General features: G+C 43.0%; 1 protein-coding gene across 1 annotated transcript; it reads left to right on the top strand.

The window, feature by feature from the left end:
• The first annotated feature begins 5,584 nt into the window (after positions 1 to 5,584).
• LOC139457947 (uncharacterized) lies at positions 5,585 to 11,196 on the top strand. The gene is made up of 4 exons (XM_071239289.1): positions 5,585 to 5,642; positions 7,994 to 8,288; positions 8,861 to 9,126; positions 11,165 to 11,196. Exons 1-4 carry the CDS (start codon positions 5,585 to 5,587, stop codon positions 11,194 to 11,196), a joined length of 651 nt encoding a protein of 216 aa, XP_071095390.1.
• Positions 11,197 to 21,771: the final 10,575 nt, after the last annotated feature.

Here is a 21,771-nt window from a genome sequence, read left to right as displayed (position 1 = left end):
CAGGGTAACAACAAGTACCATCTTTTAACGTATTTACTTTGCGCGCGTGCGTGTGTGCGTGCGTGCGTGCGTGCGTGTGTGTGTTCGCTCTTGTACTAGTCCGGCCTGATGCCGATTTATAGTGCTAGCACACTGAGATACCACGCAGTTTAACATGAATACCCCATTCAGACACAGTATACTGACTCCGAGCCGACCAGTCCTTGTTTTAGCCCCTTAATGCCGAGCGCCAGACAGGGTAACAACAAGTACCATCTTTTAACGTATTTACTTTGCGCGCGTGCGTGTGTGCGTGCGTGCGTGCGTGCGTGTGTGTGTTCGCTCTTGTACTAGTCCGGCCTGATGCCGATTTATAGTGCTAGCACACTGAGATACCACGCAGTTTAACATGAATACCCCATTCAGACACAGTATACTGACTCCGAGCCGACCAGTCCTTGTTTTAGCCCCTTAATGCCGAGCGCCAGACAGGGTAACAACAAGTACCATCTTTTAACGTATTTACTTTGCGCGCGTGCGTGTGTGCGTGCGTGCGTGCGTGCGTGTGTGTGTTCGCTCTTGTACTAGTCCGGCCTGATGCCGATTTATAGTGCTAGCACACTGAGATACCACGCAGTTTAACATGAATACCCCATTCAGACACAGTATACTGACTCCGAGCCGACCAGTCCTTGTTTTAGCCCCTTAATGCCGAGCGCCAGACAGGGTAACAACAAGTACCATCTTTTAACGTATTTACTTTGCGCGCGTGCGTGTGTGCGTGCGTGCGTGCGTGCGTGTGTGTGTTCGCTCTTGTACTAGTCCGGCCTGATGCCGATTTATAGTGCTAGCACACTGAGATACCACGCAGTTTAACATGAATACCCCATTCAGACACAGTATACTGACTCCGAGCCGACCAGTCCTTGTTTTAGCCCCTTAATGCCGAGCGCCAGACAGGGTAACAACAAGTACCATCTTTTAACGTATTTACTTTGCGCGCGTGCGTGTGTGCGTGCGTGCGTGCGTGCGTGCGTGTGTGTGTTCGCTCTTGTACTAGTCCGGCCTGATGCCGATTTATAGTGCTAGCACACTGAGATACCACGCAGTTTAACATGAATACCCCATTCAGACACAGTATACTGACTCCGAGCCGACCAGTCCTTGTTTTAGCCCCTTAATGCCGAGCGCCAGACAGGGTAACAACAAGTACCATCTTTTAACGTATTTACTTTGCGCGCGTGCGTGTGTGCGTGCGTGCGTGCGTGCGTGTGTGTGTTTGCTCTTGTACTAGTCCGGCCTGATGCCGATTTATAGTGCTAGCACACTGAGATACCACGCAGTTTAACATGAATACCCCATTCAGACACAGTATACTGACTCCGAGCCGACCAGTCCTTGTTTTAGCCCCTTAATGCCGAGCGCCAGACAGGGTAACAACAAGTACCATCTTTTAACGTATTTACTTTGCGCGCGTGCGTGTGTGCGTGCGTGCGTGCGTGCGTGCGTGCGTGTGTGTGTTCGCTCTTGTACTAGTCCGGCCTGATGCCGATTTATAGTGCTAGCACACTGAGATACCACGCAGTTTAACATGAATACCCCATTCAGACACAGTATACTGACTCCGAGCCGACCAGTCCTTGTTTTAGCCCCTTAATACCGAGCGCCAGACAGGGTAACAACAAGTACCATCTTTTAACGTCTTTACTTTACCATCTTTTAACGTCCCGCCTGATGCCGATTTATAGTGCTAGCACACTGAGATACCATGCCGCAGTTACCAAAGGGGGTTGGGGCTAGAAGCGTAAGACAAACAAACAAACGTGTTTCATAATGGACATAATTATATCATCCACTGAAATGAATTGAATTTCGTAATGTCAATGTTAATTAGCGATGTTCAAAACGTATTGGTCAATGGAAACGTTGTGGTATTCACCCGGATGTAACTTTGGGGTATTTAGCAGTGGTGACGTCATCGCATCACACAACATGATGACGAATTAAGAGTCAACAAAAGAAGTAGAAACAGTTTGGTGAACATTTCTATTGATGAAACATAACCACAACACAAATTAATGAAATTATTTTGTTCTTACTTGAACAACAACGAAAGCACAATGTTGCGTTACCGGTAAAAGTTGTATTGACCAGCACATCACTGCAGTGTTGTTTCAAGCATAAACGGTGCGGTCGGGTAGCCTAGTGGTTAAAGCGTTCGCTCGTCACGCCGAAGACCCGGGTTCGATTCCCGACATGGGTACAATGTGTGAAGCCCATTTCTTGTGTCCCCCGCCGTGATATTGCTGGAATATTGCTAAAAGCGGCGTAAAACCACACTCACTCACTCACTCACTCACTCAAGCATAAACTGCCACACGCATGTCGCACGTGTTTGTTGAGTTGAGAATCAAACATATGCATTGACTACCATCACAATATAATGGTGTGAATGAGTGGGTTTTAAATATAACGCTAAATTTAACATTTGAAATATCCATCTTCCCGTGGCAAGGGAGTTTACGGACTATAAAAGTCCATTTTCCACCCTTGCCGAACTAGGCTGGAATTATGGAGTTATATTTTGGATGGACAAACGAGTCCATGCATAGTCCAATTAAAATAGCGTTACGAAATCAACATCCGGTTCGTAAACTGTCGTGCAGATTTCCGTGGATTGCAGGATTTGCAAAGCATGCGTACCGAGTACCTAGATTCAAAAGATATTCTCCAAATCTTTTCATGTTTATTTTTCAAGGCGCTCAAGTGATTTGATGCACTTCGCGAAGTAAGACCTGTTTTATCACAACATATAGTTTGATTTTCGATCATATCGTCTTGACTGCAGGGCGCCGCCATTTTGTTTGAAGCAAATGCACGTGACATCAAAGGGGGGATCTGATTGGTCAATAGGAGGGGTAAGAAAGGGACATTATAGCCACTGGTGGCGCTACGATCGAACCTAGAAATTCCAGCCAAATTCGTTATCAGTCAGTTAACTCCCTTGCCTCGGGACGATGACCTAAAGCTGCGCGTTCGGTTCCAAATTCAATTTAGCGCGGCTAAATTTACAGTTTACCAATGTCGAAAGCTTGAGACTACGAATGTTCTTGTAATGTAGTCATTTTTTTTAATTCCTTAATTCAATTAAATAAATGGAGTGGTCTTCAAACAGACAACTGTATACTAAACCAGGTGTACTTGAGGACACCTCTGATGATAATCTTTCTCCAAATCCATTTTGCTTTAAACAGACACAGCGTTAAATGTGTTTCAGTCGGATTTGATAAGTTCTAAGAAGAAAACTTAAATATTCGCGACTCAAAAGGTTGCAAATCCGTGATAACAATATTTTGTTTGTTGTTTAACCCCGCCCTCAGCAATAGTCCAGCTATATGACGACGGTCTGTAAATAATCGAGTCTGGACCTGAGAGTCCAGTGATTGATATCATGAGCATCGGTCTACGCATATCAGAGGTCCCGTGAAACAATAATTAGCACATATTACACAACATCTACTGTTGAATGTCCTGAATGAGGGCTCTCTGTTCTCATGGTCATGTACGAACCAAGGGCAGATAACTCTAATTATAGTCCAAAACAATTCTGGCAATGTCCACTCGCTGCAGCACTTGATATTTATTTACCAGTTTGTTTGTTTGTTGTTTAACGCCGCTACCAGCAATAGTCCAGCTTCATGATGGCAGTCTGTACATAATCAAGTCTGGACCACACAATCCAGTGATGGACATCATGAGCATCGATCCACGCAATTGGGATACGATGACATGCATCAACCAAGTCAGCGTGCCTGACAACCCGATCCCGTTAGTCGCCTTTTACGACAAGCATGGATTGCTGAAGACCTATTCTACCCCGGATCTTCTCGGGTTTTATTTACTAGTAGTTCAATCACCTGCCGCCATTGACAGTTACCACAAACATTTTTTTAACAGTTTCCACTGCCACTAAAAGTACATTCACCTGGCAGAATTTTACCTGGAATCTGACACTGAGATGACGAGATGACGAGATGACGTTGCCATAAACAAGATGGAAGATGAATTGTTTCAAAACAGCGTTCCATGGACATTTATAAACTTTCAAACGTAACAAAAACGGCACTGTGGTTTTAAGATAAATATTGATTACTTCCTACAGAGATAGGGGGTCGTGAGAGCCCAAACTTCTAAGGCGCCGCGATTCGCTATACAGAGTTGCGTCCCCTAGGCACGCCAGAAACCTATGATTGTGGGTTCGAATCCCGGTTCGCCCCGATCATGTTTCTAGGTTTGTCAGCACCATATCACTTCGGGCTTTGCTCCCACATTAAGCTGACACGCCGTGATATAACTGGAATACTGTTAAAAGCGGCGTTAAATCCAACTCACTCCTACAGAATTCACTTTCGTCAGATGACGACAAAGAATACCTTGAACAATAAGAATTTGTTTGTTTGTTTATTGTTTAAAGCCGAGCTCAGCAATAATCCTGCCTTATGACGGCGGTCTGTAAATAATCAAGTCTGGAAAAGACAACTCAGTGATTGACATCATGAGCATCGGTCTACGCAAATGGGATACGATGGCATGCATCAACCAAGTCAGCGATCCTGACCACCCGATCCCGTTAGTCGCCTCTTATGACAAGCAAAGTCGACTTACGACAAGCATGGGTTGCTGAAGACCTATTCTAGGTCTCTAACCGTATCTTCACGGGTCTGAGGTGAGGTGAGATGAAATTGGGTTTATCGTCGCGTCCAAGATTATTGCACTTACATAGCGACGTGCATGTATGTGTGTGTGTGGCTGCTTGTACTTGTCCGGACTGATGCCGATTTATAGTGCTAGCACACTGAGATACCATGCCACAGTTTAACATGAATACCCAACTCAGACACAGTAAAGTGACTCCGAGCCGACCAGTCCTTGTTTTAGCCCTTTAATGCCGAGCGCCAGACAGGGTAACAACAAGTACCATCTTTTAACGTCTTTTGGTATGACGCGGCCGGGGATCGATCCCCGGACCTTCCGCTCTCCGGGCGGACGCTCTACCACAAGACCACGGAGGCGGTCCTAAATCTAGATTCAGGTTGAAAGGGCTAGTTCACATGAAAGATTTGATGTGAGTAACAGTGCTTATCAAGAACTGACAATATTGGACCCGACACGATGGCACCGAGAATCATTGTCTTGCTCTTTACCCGAGACGAACCCTGGCTGTTTTCAAACACACATCGTCACGATATGGCTGAAATATTGCCGATGTGACGTAAAGCATAAACTCACTCACTCACTCAAACACACAAAAAGTGCTACTCCCTGCACAAGGTCGTCAAACCTGCCCGTGCAATCAACAGAACACACCTCGAAACATACACATAAACATACACCAGCAAAATGACTTCCTTTATATGATATACCAGTCATGCTTGCATGATTCCAGTGGAGGCTTGTGACATAACCGTACATGACAGGAGCTGTGGTGGCTGTGGTCGACTGTGCTCGCCACTGCACGTGACACGTGACCGACATGCAGAACTTTCTGCCTGACAACCCATAAGTGCCACAAATTGCCAGTCGGGCCTCAAGGGGCGAATCTGTCATGATGGAGTTTCCCATGCAACATATTATCTTGCTAGCTTGCTCGCTTGCATTAGTAGGTAAGTACAGTTATTTGTTTAACATAAACTTGTTTACCAATAAGTTTTACAATGTTTACGAAATGAGTGAGCGAATGATTATTTACGCCGTTTTACGAACATCCCAGCCGTAACCGTTCCCAAAATTCGTAAATTGTAGCCATTAGGGAATCGAACCCGGGTCTTCAAAGTGACGAGCCAACGCTTTAACCACTGAGCCATTGTTCCGCTACCTAACGGTAAACAACAGAACAGTACTTTTATCATAAATTTTAGGTAAATGTGCCTTACTTCTGTTCTGATGTTGTATGGTAAATAATCTTAATTGCGTGGATATCATGATTTTTGGTCAAGACCTAAAATGAATCGTTAGATAGTAAATCACTTTTTGGAAATGTTCATGTTTTAAGTTTTTGTCACGCAGCTTATATGTGCAACACATCCACCTTTGTCTCCAACAAGTTCTTTAAGCCATTGCATTTTTCCTGTAGAAATGTAGCATTAAGACCGATAAGTGCTGGTGCTATGTTGGACAGTATGTTTTAATACCACCCTACTTAGTCTTTCTATTTTCCGATACTACTTTCCTGTCAGCATCGGAAATGACAAAATAGCGTATGTTATAGCGAATATCACATATAACACACATATGATTCTCTGTTTAAGTGAATATCGGATATACGATACTGTCGCTGTGCTAGAAATTCGGTACACCCTGAGCTAAAGCTGGCTGTGATATCAATCGTTACTTGAGGTCCTATAGACCCCGGTATATAGACACATTTGATTGTACTATACTTCCCGAAAGTATTACTAGACAACAAACTGTACGTGCGTCTGTCCCAATTGCGTGGATCGATGCTCATGATGTCAATCACTGGGTTGACTGGTCCAGACTCGATTATTTACAGACCGCCGTCATATAGCTGGAATATTGCTGCGTGCGGCGTTAAACAACAACAAAAACAAAACGAACGTGCATTTGTTTTTTTTAAATTTGGGCTACACGAGTTAACCGATGTTAGCACATTTCTGGCAATCAGAATTGACTAGATTCAAACTAAGTTTACCAGCGTTAATCAAGACGTAACTTAGGGCAGTGCCCGAAATAGAACGTATAAATTACAACCTGTGGATAAAATACAAAATGGCTGACAGAGGACGGAGATACACGCTAGCTTGAATAATGTGCCATTCTACCTTTTCTATTTAATGCATGTAAAACGACAAGAAACTTCAAATAATGCATGGAACATCAAAGATTCAAAATCATCATCAAAGTTTCATTATTGAATCTAAAGTATTCATCTCACCAATCGAACGTTAAATTTCCCTGACGCATATAAGAATACATATATACTGTCAATACATAGTTAATTATATTCATTAAACTTCTTTTATTCATGATTGAATGAAGAAATTAAACTAATTAGCTTTAACGATGACGTCAGTTCGGGGGTGCTAACCAGAGTAGCGCAACAAATGTAATAATTGGGATTAAACTTTCTGAGTAAAGTACAGATTCTCGTACTTTTTGGGGTTGAGTCCCGTCCGGGATTCGAACCCACATTGCCAGAGTGAGGCACCTGATCGCGAGCACACAAAGTCAGCGATCTAACGCACTCAGCCACCGGGGCTTCCACATGTTTGTTCACAGGGTACCGCAGTCAAGGGGTTCAGAGGGTACGGGCAACTTAGGTTAACCGACGTATGGCGTATATCAGTTAACATGTGCTAACATTGGTCAAATAAGGTTAACTTGAGTTATACGTTGGTCAACACTGTAAAGTAAGGAGTGATATTATCGTTTCCCTGATGACCGTGTGTGTTGCTGGAGGCCATCCACTTCGCCTTGGCTGCACGTCGTGGACAGGTGTGGCTCTGGTTGGGTAGAATGACGAGGCATATCCCAGGTCTATCCTTAAAACACAAACATTCCGAGTTTCCTGACGACACTAATTTCACGTACTTACTTATACACCGACGTGTATTCAAAGTTATTAATGTTTCAACCTCATTCCCCTTGAAATAAAGGACTGTTCTGATCGCAGCTGCCATTTCCTTCTGAAGATTTCTCCCGTTGCGATTCGAAAAAGACTATAGATCCTCAGCAACCCATGCTTTTAACAGGCGACTTAGTGGATCGGATGGTCAGACTTGCTGATTGTTTGATGCATTTGCGTGGATCGATGCTCATGATGTCAATCAATGGATTGTCCGGTCCAGACTCGATTATTTACAGACCGCCGTCATATAGGTGGAATATTGCTGAATGCGGCGTTAAACAACCAACCAACCATTCTCAGCTCCCCGGGAAGTATACAATCTGTAGATGTGTTATTGGATATAAATGAAGCATTAACTTGACTCAGACTCGGTGATTCTCGGACGCCGGAAGTCGTCGTCGTCGTGGTCCTGGGGAGGATGGAACAACGTCCGTCGGTCAAGCTGGAACACGGAGCCTGAGCCATGGAGCCGGTGGGACACCAAGTCTACAGACACCTGGGGATGGAACTATGGCAACCAAAACCAGTGGGGGGCCAAGCGAGGGGTGGACACGTGGAAAAGTAACTCCGACTACTGGAACTCCGACAACAGGTGGGCCAACAGACGCAGCGACAACACCTGGAAGAGCTGGAACTCCTGGAGCGGATCCTCCTGGGGCAGGTGAATACCATGAGGGGAGGGGAGGGGGGTGGGTGGGGGGGGTCAAACATCCATGCTTGTCGTGACTTGGTAGATTGCGTGTCATCTTACTCTGACGGCGTGGATCTTTGCTCACAATGTCAGTCACTGGATTGTCTGGTCCATATATATCATCACTGACTGCGTTAATGCTGATTTCTTGAATATGTTTGGAAACTATGGATAAGTGAGGGTATTAGTTTCAAGGTCAATCCCGCGAGGTCAAAGCCACCGCCTTTCTCGAACACAACAGTACTCCTGCCATGCGGCGGCGGCATGTAAACAAACCAGACAATCAAGTGATCGACCAGACATCCGGTCAGACGATAGCGCATTTACTGATTTTGTTGAAACTAAAAAACGAAATGTTAATTTTTAATTGCAGAGTCTGTCTGATGTTTATAAGTGAAGAAATATTATCCTGCTTATAAAAAAATCTCCATGCGATTATTTCAGCAGGAATGACTATTTGATCATCAATAACCACCACGAGCCGGGGATCTTTACATTAACTGAAATGTTTGGTTTAGTTAATCTAGCAATGAACTTTTCAGACAGAATCAGCAAAGGTCAAGGACGAGGACAAGTTCACATTCCCCGACTACAAGGCGATCGTCAAATGGCAACAACGCCTGGTATTACCAGATGATCTGTAAAAACAACTATGCCCCCTTGACGCAGTCTAACGGCAGTCCCTTCTACTGCTCCTGGTACAGACAGTGTCCACAGAACGGCGGGACGTCCTACTGGTACAGCTACCGATACACGTGTCAGACTGTAGGCGAGGGCAGCATGGGGCTGTGTTGTGTCGACGCAGGGGGTAAGTGTAAGCCACGCCCACCGACACACGTGTCAGGCTGCTTGGGGGTGGGGGTGTTGCCCACAAATGGATTGTCAGACTGTAGACTAAGGTATTAGGTATGCAAAAGACTAATATTATGGAGAACACACACACACACACACACACACACACACACACACACACACACACACACACACACACACACACACACACACACACACACACACACACACACACACACACACACACACACACACACTCACGAGGTAACCAAACCATCTGCTATCTGTGTTATGTGACCTGTGTCAGATGGAAGTAATATTTCCCTATAAACCTGCCATCCAGACGCCGGCGTCAGGTGTCACATTGTGGCGCACACGTTATGTCAGAGGTCCTCCTTAATTGCAAGGTGACGCTGTCTGAGAAACCGCCTGTATACTACTTGTAAGTTAGACTTTTAGTAAATCGCATACGATTACAACACAAGCGTCATTTCAATAGATGAACAAATAACATATTTATAGTCTTGCCTAGTGAGTTGTTCTGGTTTTTCCAATCATTTGGATGTTTCACGTCTGTGACTTTTACCATACCCTGAAGTGTATGTGAGAATAAGCAAGAAGTGATATAATTGGATGGGTGTGGGTGTGTGTGTGGGGGTGGGGTGTGTGGGGGTGGGGGTGTGTGGGGGTGAGGGGGAGGGGGTCACACTCGGTTGGTGACTGTGTGTTCGGAATCTCAAAATGGTTTGGCCGCGACCGCCGCGATAAAGCTTGACTACGAACAATACATACAAAACGGAAAACAATATTGGTATACCACATCAATATTTGGTTTTAATATCGGCATTCACAATTAGGAATAATTGATAACATTAATTAATACCGCAATGTATAATGTGTAGATATGAATTTAGTTAGGAATTAGTTCATAAGTAAATTTTGAGGCATGTCGTTTACCTGAAAAACTAACTTGGAACCGATCGCGTTTTTTCATAGTGGTCTCACATAAAATGGCATGTCTCTGTCTTGGAATTTCTTTTGGAAATAACGAGGAAAAACTCGGAATTTCGAGAAAACAATCGACATTACGAGAAAATATTTGAAATTAGGAGAAAATAATGAAAGTTTCGAGTAAATAATTATACATTACGAGACAAAAATCGAAATTTCGATATATTCTGTTCGATGCAAGTGGAACCATTAGGCTTTCGTAACGGCAAGGGTATTTTTCTATTGTATGCGAAGGTAATTGGTTTTCGATTATGTTGCTGACTGGGATTATGTAAGTACTGGTCTTAACCCTACAACTAAAACATATAATCAAATAATGCTTTGTTATCAATATGTTTAACTCGCTTGCATGGTAACCATTGATAATATGTATTATTTGTTATTCTGGGGGGTAGGGGAGGGGCGTCTATAAAAAAAAAATTGTCTCCGAAAATTCTTGAATTTTTTTTGTCTCACAGCTTTAATTTTTAAAAATATCTGGTTTTGCACACACACACACACGCACACACGCACGCACGCACACACACACACACACGGACACACGGACACTCACACACCACACACACGGACACACACACATACACACACGGACACACACATGGACACACGCACGCACGCACGCACGCACGCACGCACACACACCCACGCACGCACGCACACACACACACACACACACACACACACACCAACAGAATATCAAATGGTCGGTCCCTAATACTTAGACGACTCTCCGAGTCTTCTGAAGAGAAAACAACTTGTATATCCGAACGTTTACACTCAAACTTTCAAATTTTCCAAACATGATAGGAATTTTCTTGTAGTTGCAGATTGTCAGTTTGTTACTTGGGTTTGATCATGTCTTTTCTTAAACATACTTCCTACCGCGGTGGCGCGGTTGCTTGAATCATCGGTATGTTACACTGATTTGAAACCTGTGATTTGTTTATCAGACCTGGTATGATTCCTATGTATTTTGCTGCAGTTCCATCTCAGTCATGTCCGACAGTTATCCTGTTCAATATCCTGTTTCTTTTACTGTTTAGAAATAGAGCACAGCAATGGGCTGTGGAAGTGATGACGTCACATCCGGTGCAATCTCAGGTAAAACTGACAGGTATGCAATATTGAACTAACACCTGTCAGAACTAAAACAAAGTGCACAGCAGAATAATAACATGCACTGCAGAATAATAAAATGCACAGCAGATTAATAACATGCACAACATCTTTCCATGTTATGTGGGGGCACGGGTGGCCAAGTCGTCTAAGGCGCCGCGATTCGCTGTGCAGAGTTGCGTCCCTTGGACATGCCAGAAACCTATGATTGTGGGTTCGAATCCCGGTTCGCCCCGATTATGTTTCTAGGTTTGTCAACACCATACCCGTGCTCGTGGCTTTCACCGAAGTGGTAAATGTCTGAGACCTGCATCACTTCGGGCTTTCCTCCCACATAAAGCTGACATGCCGTGATATAACTGGAATAATGTTAAAAACGACGTTAAACCCAACTCACTCCATGTTATGTTTTCATAATCACTTTAATATTGTTTCTATTTCTTTTATTTATTTATTTCGGGTTGTTCGGGTTTCACTGTACGCGTATTTAAATTATTTTACAGACTTACGTGAAGATAGTCTATTGTTGTGCTCCATTTCTACAGACGACTTGTGTGCGCTTCCTAGAATGACACGTGTGCTGTTTCTAACAAGGTCTTTTCTGTTTATGGCGACTAACTCGTTCTCAGTGTTTTCAGTATGACCATCGTATGCGAATTTGTATCATTTCCCATTCATCTTTATGTGTGTTTAACCCGGGATTAGTGAAGAAATGTTTCATCTAACATACCATCTGTCCCTCGTAAACGCATGGTGTCAGTCCCGCGCCACCTGGCCGACTTTCAAGAAGGTTATACGACGAGTGGGGGTTGTTAATCGTACCAAAAAACACTGCAGTGCTGCCCGAGTGATTTATTCTCCCCGCAGTGTTGTATTGTACGATAAACAACTCCACTCGTCGTTTATTTCTTATACGAGATATCAACATTTTGTACAGCCTTTTAAAAGGTGCACGGGTGGCCCTGTCGTCTAAGGTGCCGCGATTCGCTGTGCAGAGTTGCGGCCCTTGGCCACGCCAGAAACCTATGATTGTGGGTTCGAATCCCGGTTCGCCCCGATTATGTTTCTAGGTTTGTCAGCACCATACCCGTGCTCGTGGGTTTCGCCGAAGTGGTAAACGTCTGAGACCTGCATCACTTGGGGTTTTCCTCCCACATTAAGCTGACACGCCGTGATATAACTGGAATACTGTTAAAAGCGGCGTAAAAACAAACTCACTCACTCTTAATAGAATGTACAAGCATCAAACATATTTACCCGTATATAACTAATGATGACGTTTTTTCCCGGATATTCTCACAATGTTCACGTCCATTTTATGCAGCTTTTCTCCTAAAACGGGTTGTCATATCTCTCCCACATTTGGACCGCCTCCGTGGTCTAGTGGTAGAGCGTCCGCCTGGAGAGCCAAAGGTCCGGAGTTCGATCCCCGGCCGCGTCATACCAAAAGACGTTAAAAGATGGTACTTGTTGTTACCCTGTCTGGCGCTCGGCATTAAGGGGCTAAAACAAGGACTGGTCGGCTCGGAGTCAGTATACTGTGTCTGAGTGGGGTATTCATGTTAAACTGCGGCATGGTATCTCAGTGAGTTAGCACTATAAATCGGCATCAGTCCGGACTAGTACAAGCAGCCACACACACACACGTACATGCATGTCGCTATATAACTGCAATAATCTTGGACGCGACGTTTCACCTCACCTCACCTCTCCCACATTTGAATGAGATCGTTCGGCCATTGCACTCATCTGCGCTGCCTAGCTACATCTATAGGGGATATCTCACGAGAATCATCTGTCTAAAACATAACGGCGTCCAATTTACGACGTCATCAAGTTGCGAGAGCATGTTTGAATCTTCAGAAATTACGTCATGATAGAACGAGTTTTATGGTAAAATAAACCACGTTTCGTTCGTCATTGTTCTTCGCTGATCTTTGCGATTTATGGCGTAGCTATCTTAGATATAAACATACGTAGTGGCATCGGCATATACAGATTGAATACGAAGAACGATGACAAAATGACAGTCATACATTAAAACATGTCTGAATTCCTCCTAGGGTGCGTTACAAAGCGCCAATCGCCTGCAGGCGATGTACAGCGACTTTAAGTCGCTTGCAAGCGCAACAATCGCTAGCTGAGGTCGCTTCGTTCTCAAACCAACATGGCGGCTTACTTTGACAGCGGAACAAGAGATTCTTGACTGGGTCAACGAGGAAATGAACAAAGGCAGCTGAAACCCCATCATCCTCGGTCTACCCCACATCTTTTAAGTAGTCGTAAATTTCATCAACTCGTCATCGAGCTTCTTCTTTTACGTTCTTCGTTACGTCAAGGCAATCAAGCGGTAGTTGGCCCGCCATTTTGGAAGAGTGGGCAAGCGCTTCAAACTGTTGCAGACCCCAGGATGAGCGATTAATTTGCTTTCTCTAAGCGATTCGTGGCTTGCAACGCGCCCCTAATGTTTGGTATAAAGCATCAGTATCGATTTGTGACGTCATGACATGAACAATGGATGCCGTCAACGTGTACTGTTCTCAGTGACGTCATCTGGATTTGACTGACAAATCAGTTGAGAAAATGGTCCTCCATCTTTCAACCCTTGTAATATGTGTATGTATCCACAAGCTCCTCGCAGCGATAGCCCGTTCGCGGAGCTTTCAATACTATCGCGGCCACCAGTCAAAGCTCCCCACAGTGATAGGTGTCTACAACCATGCTTGGAGTTGAAATCGCAACCGACCGACCGTTATTTATACAAACAAGTGATGACTGACAAATACTTTTACCCCAGCTTCATTATTTCCTTTGTCTGCCAATTTGAACTTCTATTTCATTTCAACTATCATGTAATTGGTATAGTAAGAATGTAAAGGGAAAGTTTGGAGATTTTTCTGTTCGTCTGCAATCTCGAACCAATCAGGTTAAACAAACAAAAAGGTAAATTCATCTGGAAAAAAATGGTCAGTCGTAAACCTTTTCAAAAATAACTATGATGGCATTCCCAAAGACATAAACAAAAGTATGAACGTTCCTACATTTGGGGTTAAAGGGCATATTTTAAGATTATTGTAATGGCGGCGCCCACACTGGTGGCAGCGATGTTACCGAGAGTGTAACGAAGATGTCACGCGCTGGGAAGGAGCTTGATGTATCCAGTGATTTAACACAATATGTGATAGGAAATATATACTTAATGTTTCACATATCACGTTATGCCGGAACCGGTTGCAGTCTGCTTCAATGGCGCATGAAGTTCACGAAGTTCAGAACGAAAATACAATATAAATTAAGAAAAGAAATTGTCACGAACGTTAGGAAATTGGGTCAAACGCAATAGAGTTTTTCTCCCTTGTGTCTGAATAGCGGGAAAATTTGTACAGCTGATTGGTGACCTTGGTAGGCGTCCCACGGCTTGCCCTCATCTGGCCAACACCTCATATCTCAACACGAGAACACCGGTCCACGCTCCAACAACCATCTTGAAGGTTTCCACAACGGCCTGAAGAAGAGAATGCCAAGAGCCCATCCCAACATCTTCCAGTTTGTCAAAGAACTCAAGAAGATCGAGACAGCAGATAGATGGTCAAGAAGGCAGATTGGAGTGGGTGGTGCCATGAGACTTTGTATCAATAATCATTTACATTCTTTGTTATCAGAGTTTATTTTACTTAAGGGATAAGGGTACAAGTGTGATGTGCACTCATCCATAAATTTGTTTTGATAGTAGTGTAGGCGATATGAGGTGTAGGCCAGATGAGGACAGGCCCGTCCCACAGATGACATCAACAATATGAGTTCAACTAAGTCGAATTGATCGGTACTTGTTTAACAAAGTTGTAGACCTTGTCTTTCTAAACTATGCACATAGCCTTTACTTGATGTTTCAAGCATGACAAAGGCAAACTAATAAGATCTATTGCTCTCACAACTTGCAGTTGTGCTCATGGCAAGATATGCATTGCAAATTTAGGTATTTGGGATACTAAATAATATATGACAAAACTTGATCAAGTGGAAGTGATCATGTGGCATTTGATTGGTTAAGCAAGCAATTGTGTTGCGCCTATTTGTTTATGGGCCACGCCCATCACCGGATAGCTGTTTCCTGATTGGTTGATATTAGAATGGGCGGGGTTTGTGTTGCATTATTGCACTGATTGATGGCGCTTATTTTGTATTGTGTTTCGCCTATTTGTTTTAGGGGCCACGCACATCACCGGATATCTAGTTCCTGATTGGTTGATATTAGAATCATGGGCGGAGTTTGTGTTGCATTATCGCACTGGACGATGGCGCTGATTTTGTATTGTTGCCACATTGTGTGTTCATGATGCTGTATGTGATGTTCCTATTGTTGACGTAAGTTTTTATACGAACTGACCTCACAATGTTTTAGAATGTATGGAGTTATGAACGCAAAACCGGCGTCCACTTTTAGCTGGGCGGATTACGCAGTATGCACGCCGGTTTTACGTTTATAGCTCCAAGTCTATTTTTAAATAAATACATTGTTAGTGATTCTGTGGTATTAGATAGACAAACCAAGGAATACATTTTGTGTTTATGTTTCTATTAGCCGAAAAGGACGGGCCGCGTCCACTAACGGAAAATTGTTTCCTGATTGGCTGTTGATTGATAGTTCTTTCACCGACACACCGTTTTTACTATTTATATTTTAACACCCATTCCACTCACTGACTGACTCACTGACTGACTCACTGACTGACTGACTCACTCACTCACCCACTCACTCACTCACCCACCTACTCACTCACTCACTCAGTCACTCACTCACCTCATTGCCATGGTCTGAACTCCAGTATTTAAACAAGTGCATACAGCATACATAATTAGGAGATAAACATACTGTGTTTTCAATGTAGAGCTAGGTTACCTGGGCACACTTGCACAAAGCGATCTTAGCGCTATGATGATTGTAACTCCCATCCTTTAACATAGGCTTACAATAGTTGTAGTGCTAAGATCGCTTTGACGGCCGCATCACCGCGGAAGCTAATATTCATAGAATAGTACTATTTTCAGTCATTGTCGGTAGGCATATTTAAATAATTATATCTAAAATTACAGGTTACAAAATGCACAGATGCGGTGACTACAATATTCAAAGGATGTGTGGCATTACACTTCGTGCAGAAAAACACGACAGAAATCAACAAAGGGGATGTATTCACATTTTGGAGACAACAGAGAGCTTGGAATTTTGTCGCTTTTCTATATACGACTGTGATGTCATATCTTTTGCGTCACAATGAGCGATATGACGTCATAATAGTGACGCGCGATGTGGAGCGAAAGCCTTGCATCATCGATGAATTACGGAATCACCGAACAAAATATGGTGCTGTATATACTCAAGCAGTTTGTTTACACCGTAATACTTCACTCGAACATATGACAGGCATTGAAAGTATAAAAGCACGGCAACTTGGTAAGCTAACATGAGGTGGGCATCCCTAAAGAAAACAAAGCAAGTTTTGCAAGGCTTTCGCTCTACATCGCACGTCACCATTATGACGTCATATAGCTCATTGTGACGCAAAGATATGACGTCACTGTCGTATATAGAAAAGCGCCAAAATTCCAAGCTCTCTGTTGTCTCCAAAACGTTAATACATTCCCTTTGTTGATTTCTGTCGTGGTTTTCTGCACGAAAAGTATTGCCACCCATCCTTTGAATATTGTAGTAACCGCATCTGAGCATTTTGTAACCTGTAATTGTAGATATAATTATTTAAATATGCCTACCGACAATGACTGAAAATAGTACTATTCTATGAATGTAAGCTTCCGCGGTGATGCGGCCGTCAAACCAGCTAATTCAATCAGAGGGGGTTTATTATTATTATTCAATAGCCTCTGATTGACCAATCAGAATCGAGTAAATTCCAAATTCATGGTAGAATGTCGTGTTTTAGTTATTCCTATGCATTGTTTTGTCAATGTGTTTCCCCTTAACCTGAGTCAAACACGACGCAGGCCTCACATGAAGACTCGTCCTCACTGCTCCTTCTTTCTTTCAGAATTGACGCCGCTGTGGGAGACGTAGGTACAGGGCCCCCGTCACCACCGTGCAGCACGTCAGTGTCACTACAACCATACCATGTACTGGATAACATTCGGGCATCAGCCAGCAGACTTAGCCGTGGACAATGTTCTGAGGGTGATCGGAGCCTATATTCTGAGCCAAATTTCTTTGAATACCAATCTGTCAGCAACTGGCACAAAACGACTATTTTCTTCCAAATTAATAAGAAACGACTCTTCTCTTTGATTTTCAAATTATCACAGCAATTTTCTTTCAACTTCTTAATGGCTAAAGTGACTTTTTGTTTCTGCCAGAAATGATTCCTTTTCCTTCCTATCTCCCAGAAACGTTTTTTACCTGCTTCACTGTCTGATAGAAATGACTTCTTTCTCCTTCTCTCCCTGAAACGTTTTTTACCTGCTTCACTGTCTGATAGAAATGACTTCTTTCTCCTTCTTCTCTCCCTGAAACGTTTTTTACCTGCTTCACTGTCTGATAGAAATGACTTCTTTCTCCTTCTTCTCTCCCTGAAACGACACTTTGCCGCTTTCTTATCTGCCAGAAACGACTCTTTTTTTTCTCTCCTTCCTCTGTCCCTGAAACCACACTTTGCCGCTTTCTCATCTGCCAGAAACGACTCTTTTTTCTCCTTCCCCTCTCCCTGAAACGACTCTTTGCAAATTTCTTATCTGCCAGAAACGAGTTTATTTTCTCCTTCCTGTTTCCCAGAAACGACGCTATGTCGCTTTCTCATCTGCTACAAACGACTCTTTGACGCTTTCATATCTGCCAGAAACGACTTTTTCTCTCCTTCCTCTCCCAGAAACGACTCTTTGCCACCTTATCTGCCAGAAATGACTCTTTTTTGCCCTCCCTATTTCCCAGAAAGGTCTGTTACCCGCTTCTCTGTCTCCCAGAAACGACACCTTGTCGATTTCTCATCTGCTAGAAACGACTCTTTGACGCTTTCATGTTTGCCAGAAACAACTTTTTTTTCTCCTTTCTCTCTCCAAGAAATGACTCTTTGCCGCTTTCTCATTTGACAGAAACCTCTTCCCCTTTCTATCTACCAGAAACGTCTCTTTCCACTTCTCTCTCTGCCAGAAACAACTCTTCTCTTTCAATATTGGTACCTTACTCCCTAACCTGTACCTTTTGTATCTGGTAATGTCTTAACCTCATCAGTATGTTATAGATTACAATTCCCTTACTTAGAATGATGTCTTACATTGACTTTAACCATAGTTAGGTCTTGAGGATTTTCCCCGTCACTAGCACCAGGCCAGATGTTATTTCTACGATCATTTCCAGAACAGTTCCTAACTGTATCAGTATGTATGTTGAAGTATTGTATAAACTCCCCGGACGTTACCACTGTATTGTATCCTGGTTGTACCAATGTTTGTACCATTATTAGTCACAATCAATTTAAATAAATACGTTTAAATGTACCCTACTTCTGTGTATGGTAGAATAGAAATCATCAACAGAGAATAACCAGTCTTTATTATAAGCCCAAACAGATTTCATTGGGCGTAAACGAAAAAATAACGGAAAATTATATGAATGGATAAATTCCAGTTATATCACGGCATGTCAGCCAAATGTGGGAGGAAAGCCTGAAGAGATTCAGGTCTCAGACGTTTACTACTTCTGTGAAACCCACGGGCACGGGTATGGTTCTGATAAACCTAGAAACATAATCAGGGCGAACCGGACTTCGAACCCACAATCATAGGTTTCTGGCCTGCCCAAGGGACACAACTCTGCACAGCGAATTGCAGCTCCTTAGACGACTGGGCACCCCTCACTCCCCTGGGACTTCAGAGGAAATATAAAACATCAATGCCACAGAATAATCACTCTTGATTATCTGGCGAAACAGATTTAATTGGGCGTAAAAGGCAAAATAGGGGTGACAATTATATGAATGGATAAAACAGAACACCAATCCTGATCACTGATATATGTTTATTGATATTCCATACATACACGCACAACGTTCCTGGAGCTAACCATTACCATGGCAACAGGAACCATAGCGAAGCCTGGGGGTTGACAAGTCTAGGATGACATTCTTCACTGAATCAAAACTATTGACAAAACATTCAGTATATTATATACATTTAGGAGGAAATTGTCCTTGAAAGACCTGTCAAGACATCAAAGACTAAGCATTATCTAATGAATCAGGTGTGGATGACTCGACAAGATTGAGGCTGCCAACTCACTTTTAGGTACCCAGGATTCAGGAGTCTATTTAGAGGGTATTTGGGACTTAGGGTTACACGGGATGTAAATAAAATTGTATTTGATACACAGATTCAACATTTAAAAGAATAAATAATGTCCCTACATTTATTTTTTTATAATTTTGCAGTAGCTTAATTTAAATTACAGGTTTTTTGCAGCGCTTTTGAGATTTGGGTTAATTAGTATTCGGAATTCAGGTAGGTGGGGTTGGCAATCTCATGATTGTTAATCAAAGTGAGGGAGGAACAAAACTTTCACCCTCTGGAATCTGTGAACTCTCAACATTCCAGGGGCCTGACACCCATTCCACAAAGCATCTCAGTGCTGTGACTGTCGTAAGTCTATGTTAAAGATTGGGAGTTACGAGCGTCTTAGCGTTATGACTGTTGTAAGTGTGTGTTAAAGTTTGGGAGTTACGAGCGTCTTAGCGCTATCACTATCGTAAGTCCATGTTAAAGTTTGGGAGTTCGGATGTCCTTAGTCAGAAACTTAAAAGACATCATGTTGCTTCAAAAAATCCCAGCCTAGAAAATTACATGGTCTGTCTTTAACATGCCCGGTCTCTGCTGTCATGGTAGAACTCAACATTCACTCCTGGTAAAAACATACAAAACACGTCCTGACAGCATTGGGCTTGAATGGGAGTGTCACATCTGTGAATATACTAATATAACAAATGTCCCCAAACAGGTCTTAAATGCTCTAATTGAATTCCAACATCTGGCAATGGACACAAACTCATCTAAAAGCCACATAAACAAAGGTCACCCTGACTCATCTGAGGGTAGGTGAGTGTAGCTGTAGGAAAACCTTGTCACTTGGGACATGAAAGTGCATCACCCTTCATGCTTTGTTCAAATTTTCCAGAGACACGCGGCTGTTGGGTGATAAACTGAGAGTCGTACGATACATGGAGGAATGTGGCTGGGTGATTTTGTGAACATGAGGCCAGTATGGCTGCTACATCTAGGTTCCAAATGTCCGATGAACTCACACGGGTCTCATCACACAACATCTATTCAATATATCTTCATGTACAAACTGATTAGTGAGCTAAAGGTGATAAGTATATACAACATAGTACATCCGTCTACCTTGTCCTGTTGTCACAAACATAAGCCTTGATCACTGAAAACCTTTCCTCCCATGTAAAACCCAAGCCCTGATCACTAAAATCCCTTTATCAAACGTGAAACCCACGCCCTGATCACTAAAAACCCTTACTTGAATGTGAAACCCAAGCCCTGATCACTAAAACCCCTTACTCAAACATGAAACCCAAGCCCTGATCACTAAAACCCCTTACTCAAACATGAAACCCAAGCCCTGATCACTAAAAACCCTTACTTGAATGTGAAACCCAAGCCCTGATCACTAAAAACCCTTACTCAAACATGAAACCCAAGCCCTAATCACTTCCAACCCTAACTCAAACATGAAACCCAAGCCCTGACCACCCCTGAACTATCCAGTGATCCAATAATCATGAGCTTCAATGTGATTCACACAGCCTCATAAACAACGCATCCAATGGAGGCAAGATCTACCAGAACATCAACAAACATCCATATAAATATGTGAAACACTGATTATGATACAACTGTACAATATACATGCTCTCCGGCTACACACACACTTGTCCTTTGATCAGGCCACCTCACACAGGCCGGTTGTTAGGTGACATCATAGGATAGGGATAGGTGACGTCACGTTCAATAGTGACATCATCTTGTTTGTTCCATGATGTTTCCATATTTGCAAATGTGGGTCAGTGACATTCGTGTTGATTGCAGTAAATGTTTCAAAACCGATATTGCTGTTTCTTTTTTTTTTATAACAAATTCCATCCATTTTAGCTATAATAACGGTGACATTATTTTTCAGGGCATTATCATTTGCATAAGCCCTCGGCCTTTTCGGAATACCTCGGACTTCTGCAAAAATAATGCCCTGAAAAATAGCTTTACCCTTATAATAAGACATGCATAAGACATTTTGTATAAAGCACATCAATGGCACAAAGAGTGCTCAAAATATGTTTTTAAGCACATACATTCAAAAGGACTTTTACTTCATAACAAATCACTACTTCCTCAGAGAAGGGCTACTACTCAATGTTTGGAATAATTTAAAAACCTAACAAGACAATCAGGCAGGGGACCCATCAATGTTGCCTGCCCATCTTCAAAGTTACCTGCCCGCATTCAGACATTATAAATCGCATCTTGA

Source organism: Haliotis cracherodii, unplaced genomic scaffold, assembly GCF_022045235.1.
Source record: "Haliotis cracherodii isolate W230 unplaced genomic scaffold, xgHalCrac1.p SCAF_12, whole genome shotgun sequence".
Lineage (NCBI taxonomy): Eukaryota > Metazoa > Mollusca > Gastropoda > Lepetellida > Haliotidae > Haliotis > Haliotis cracherodii.
The sequence above is the reverse complement of the archived record's forward strand: the minus strand, read 5'-3'. Positions and strand labels throughout refer to the sequence as shown.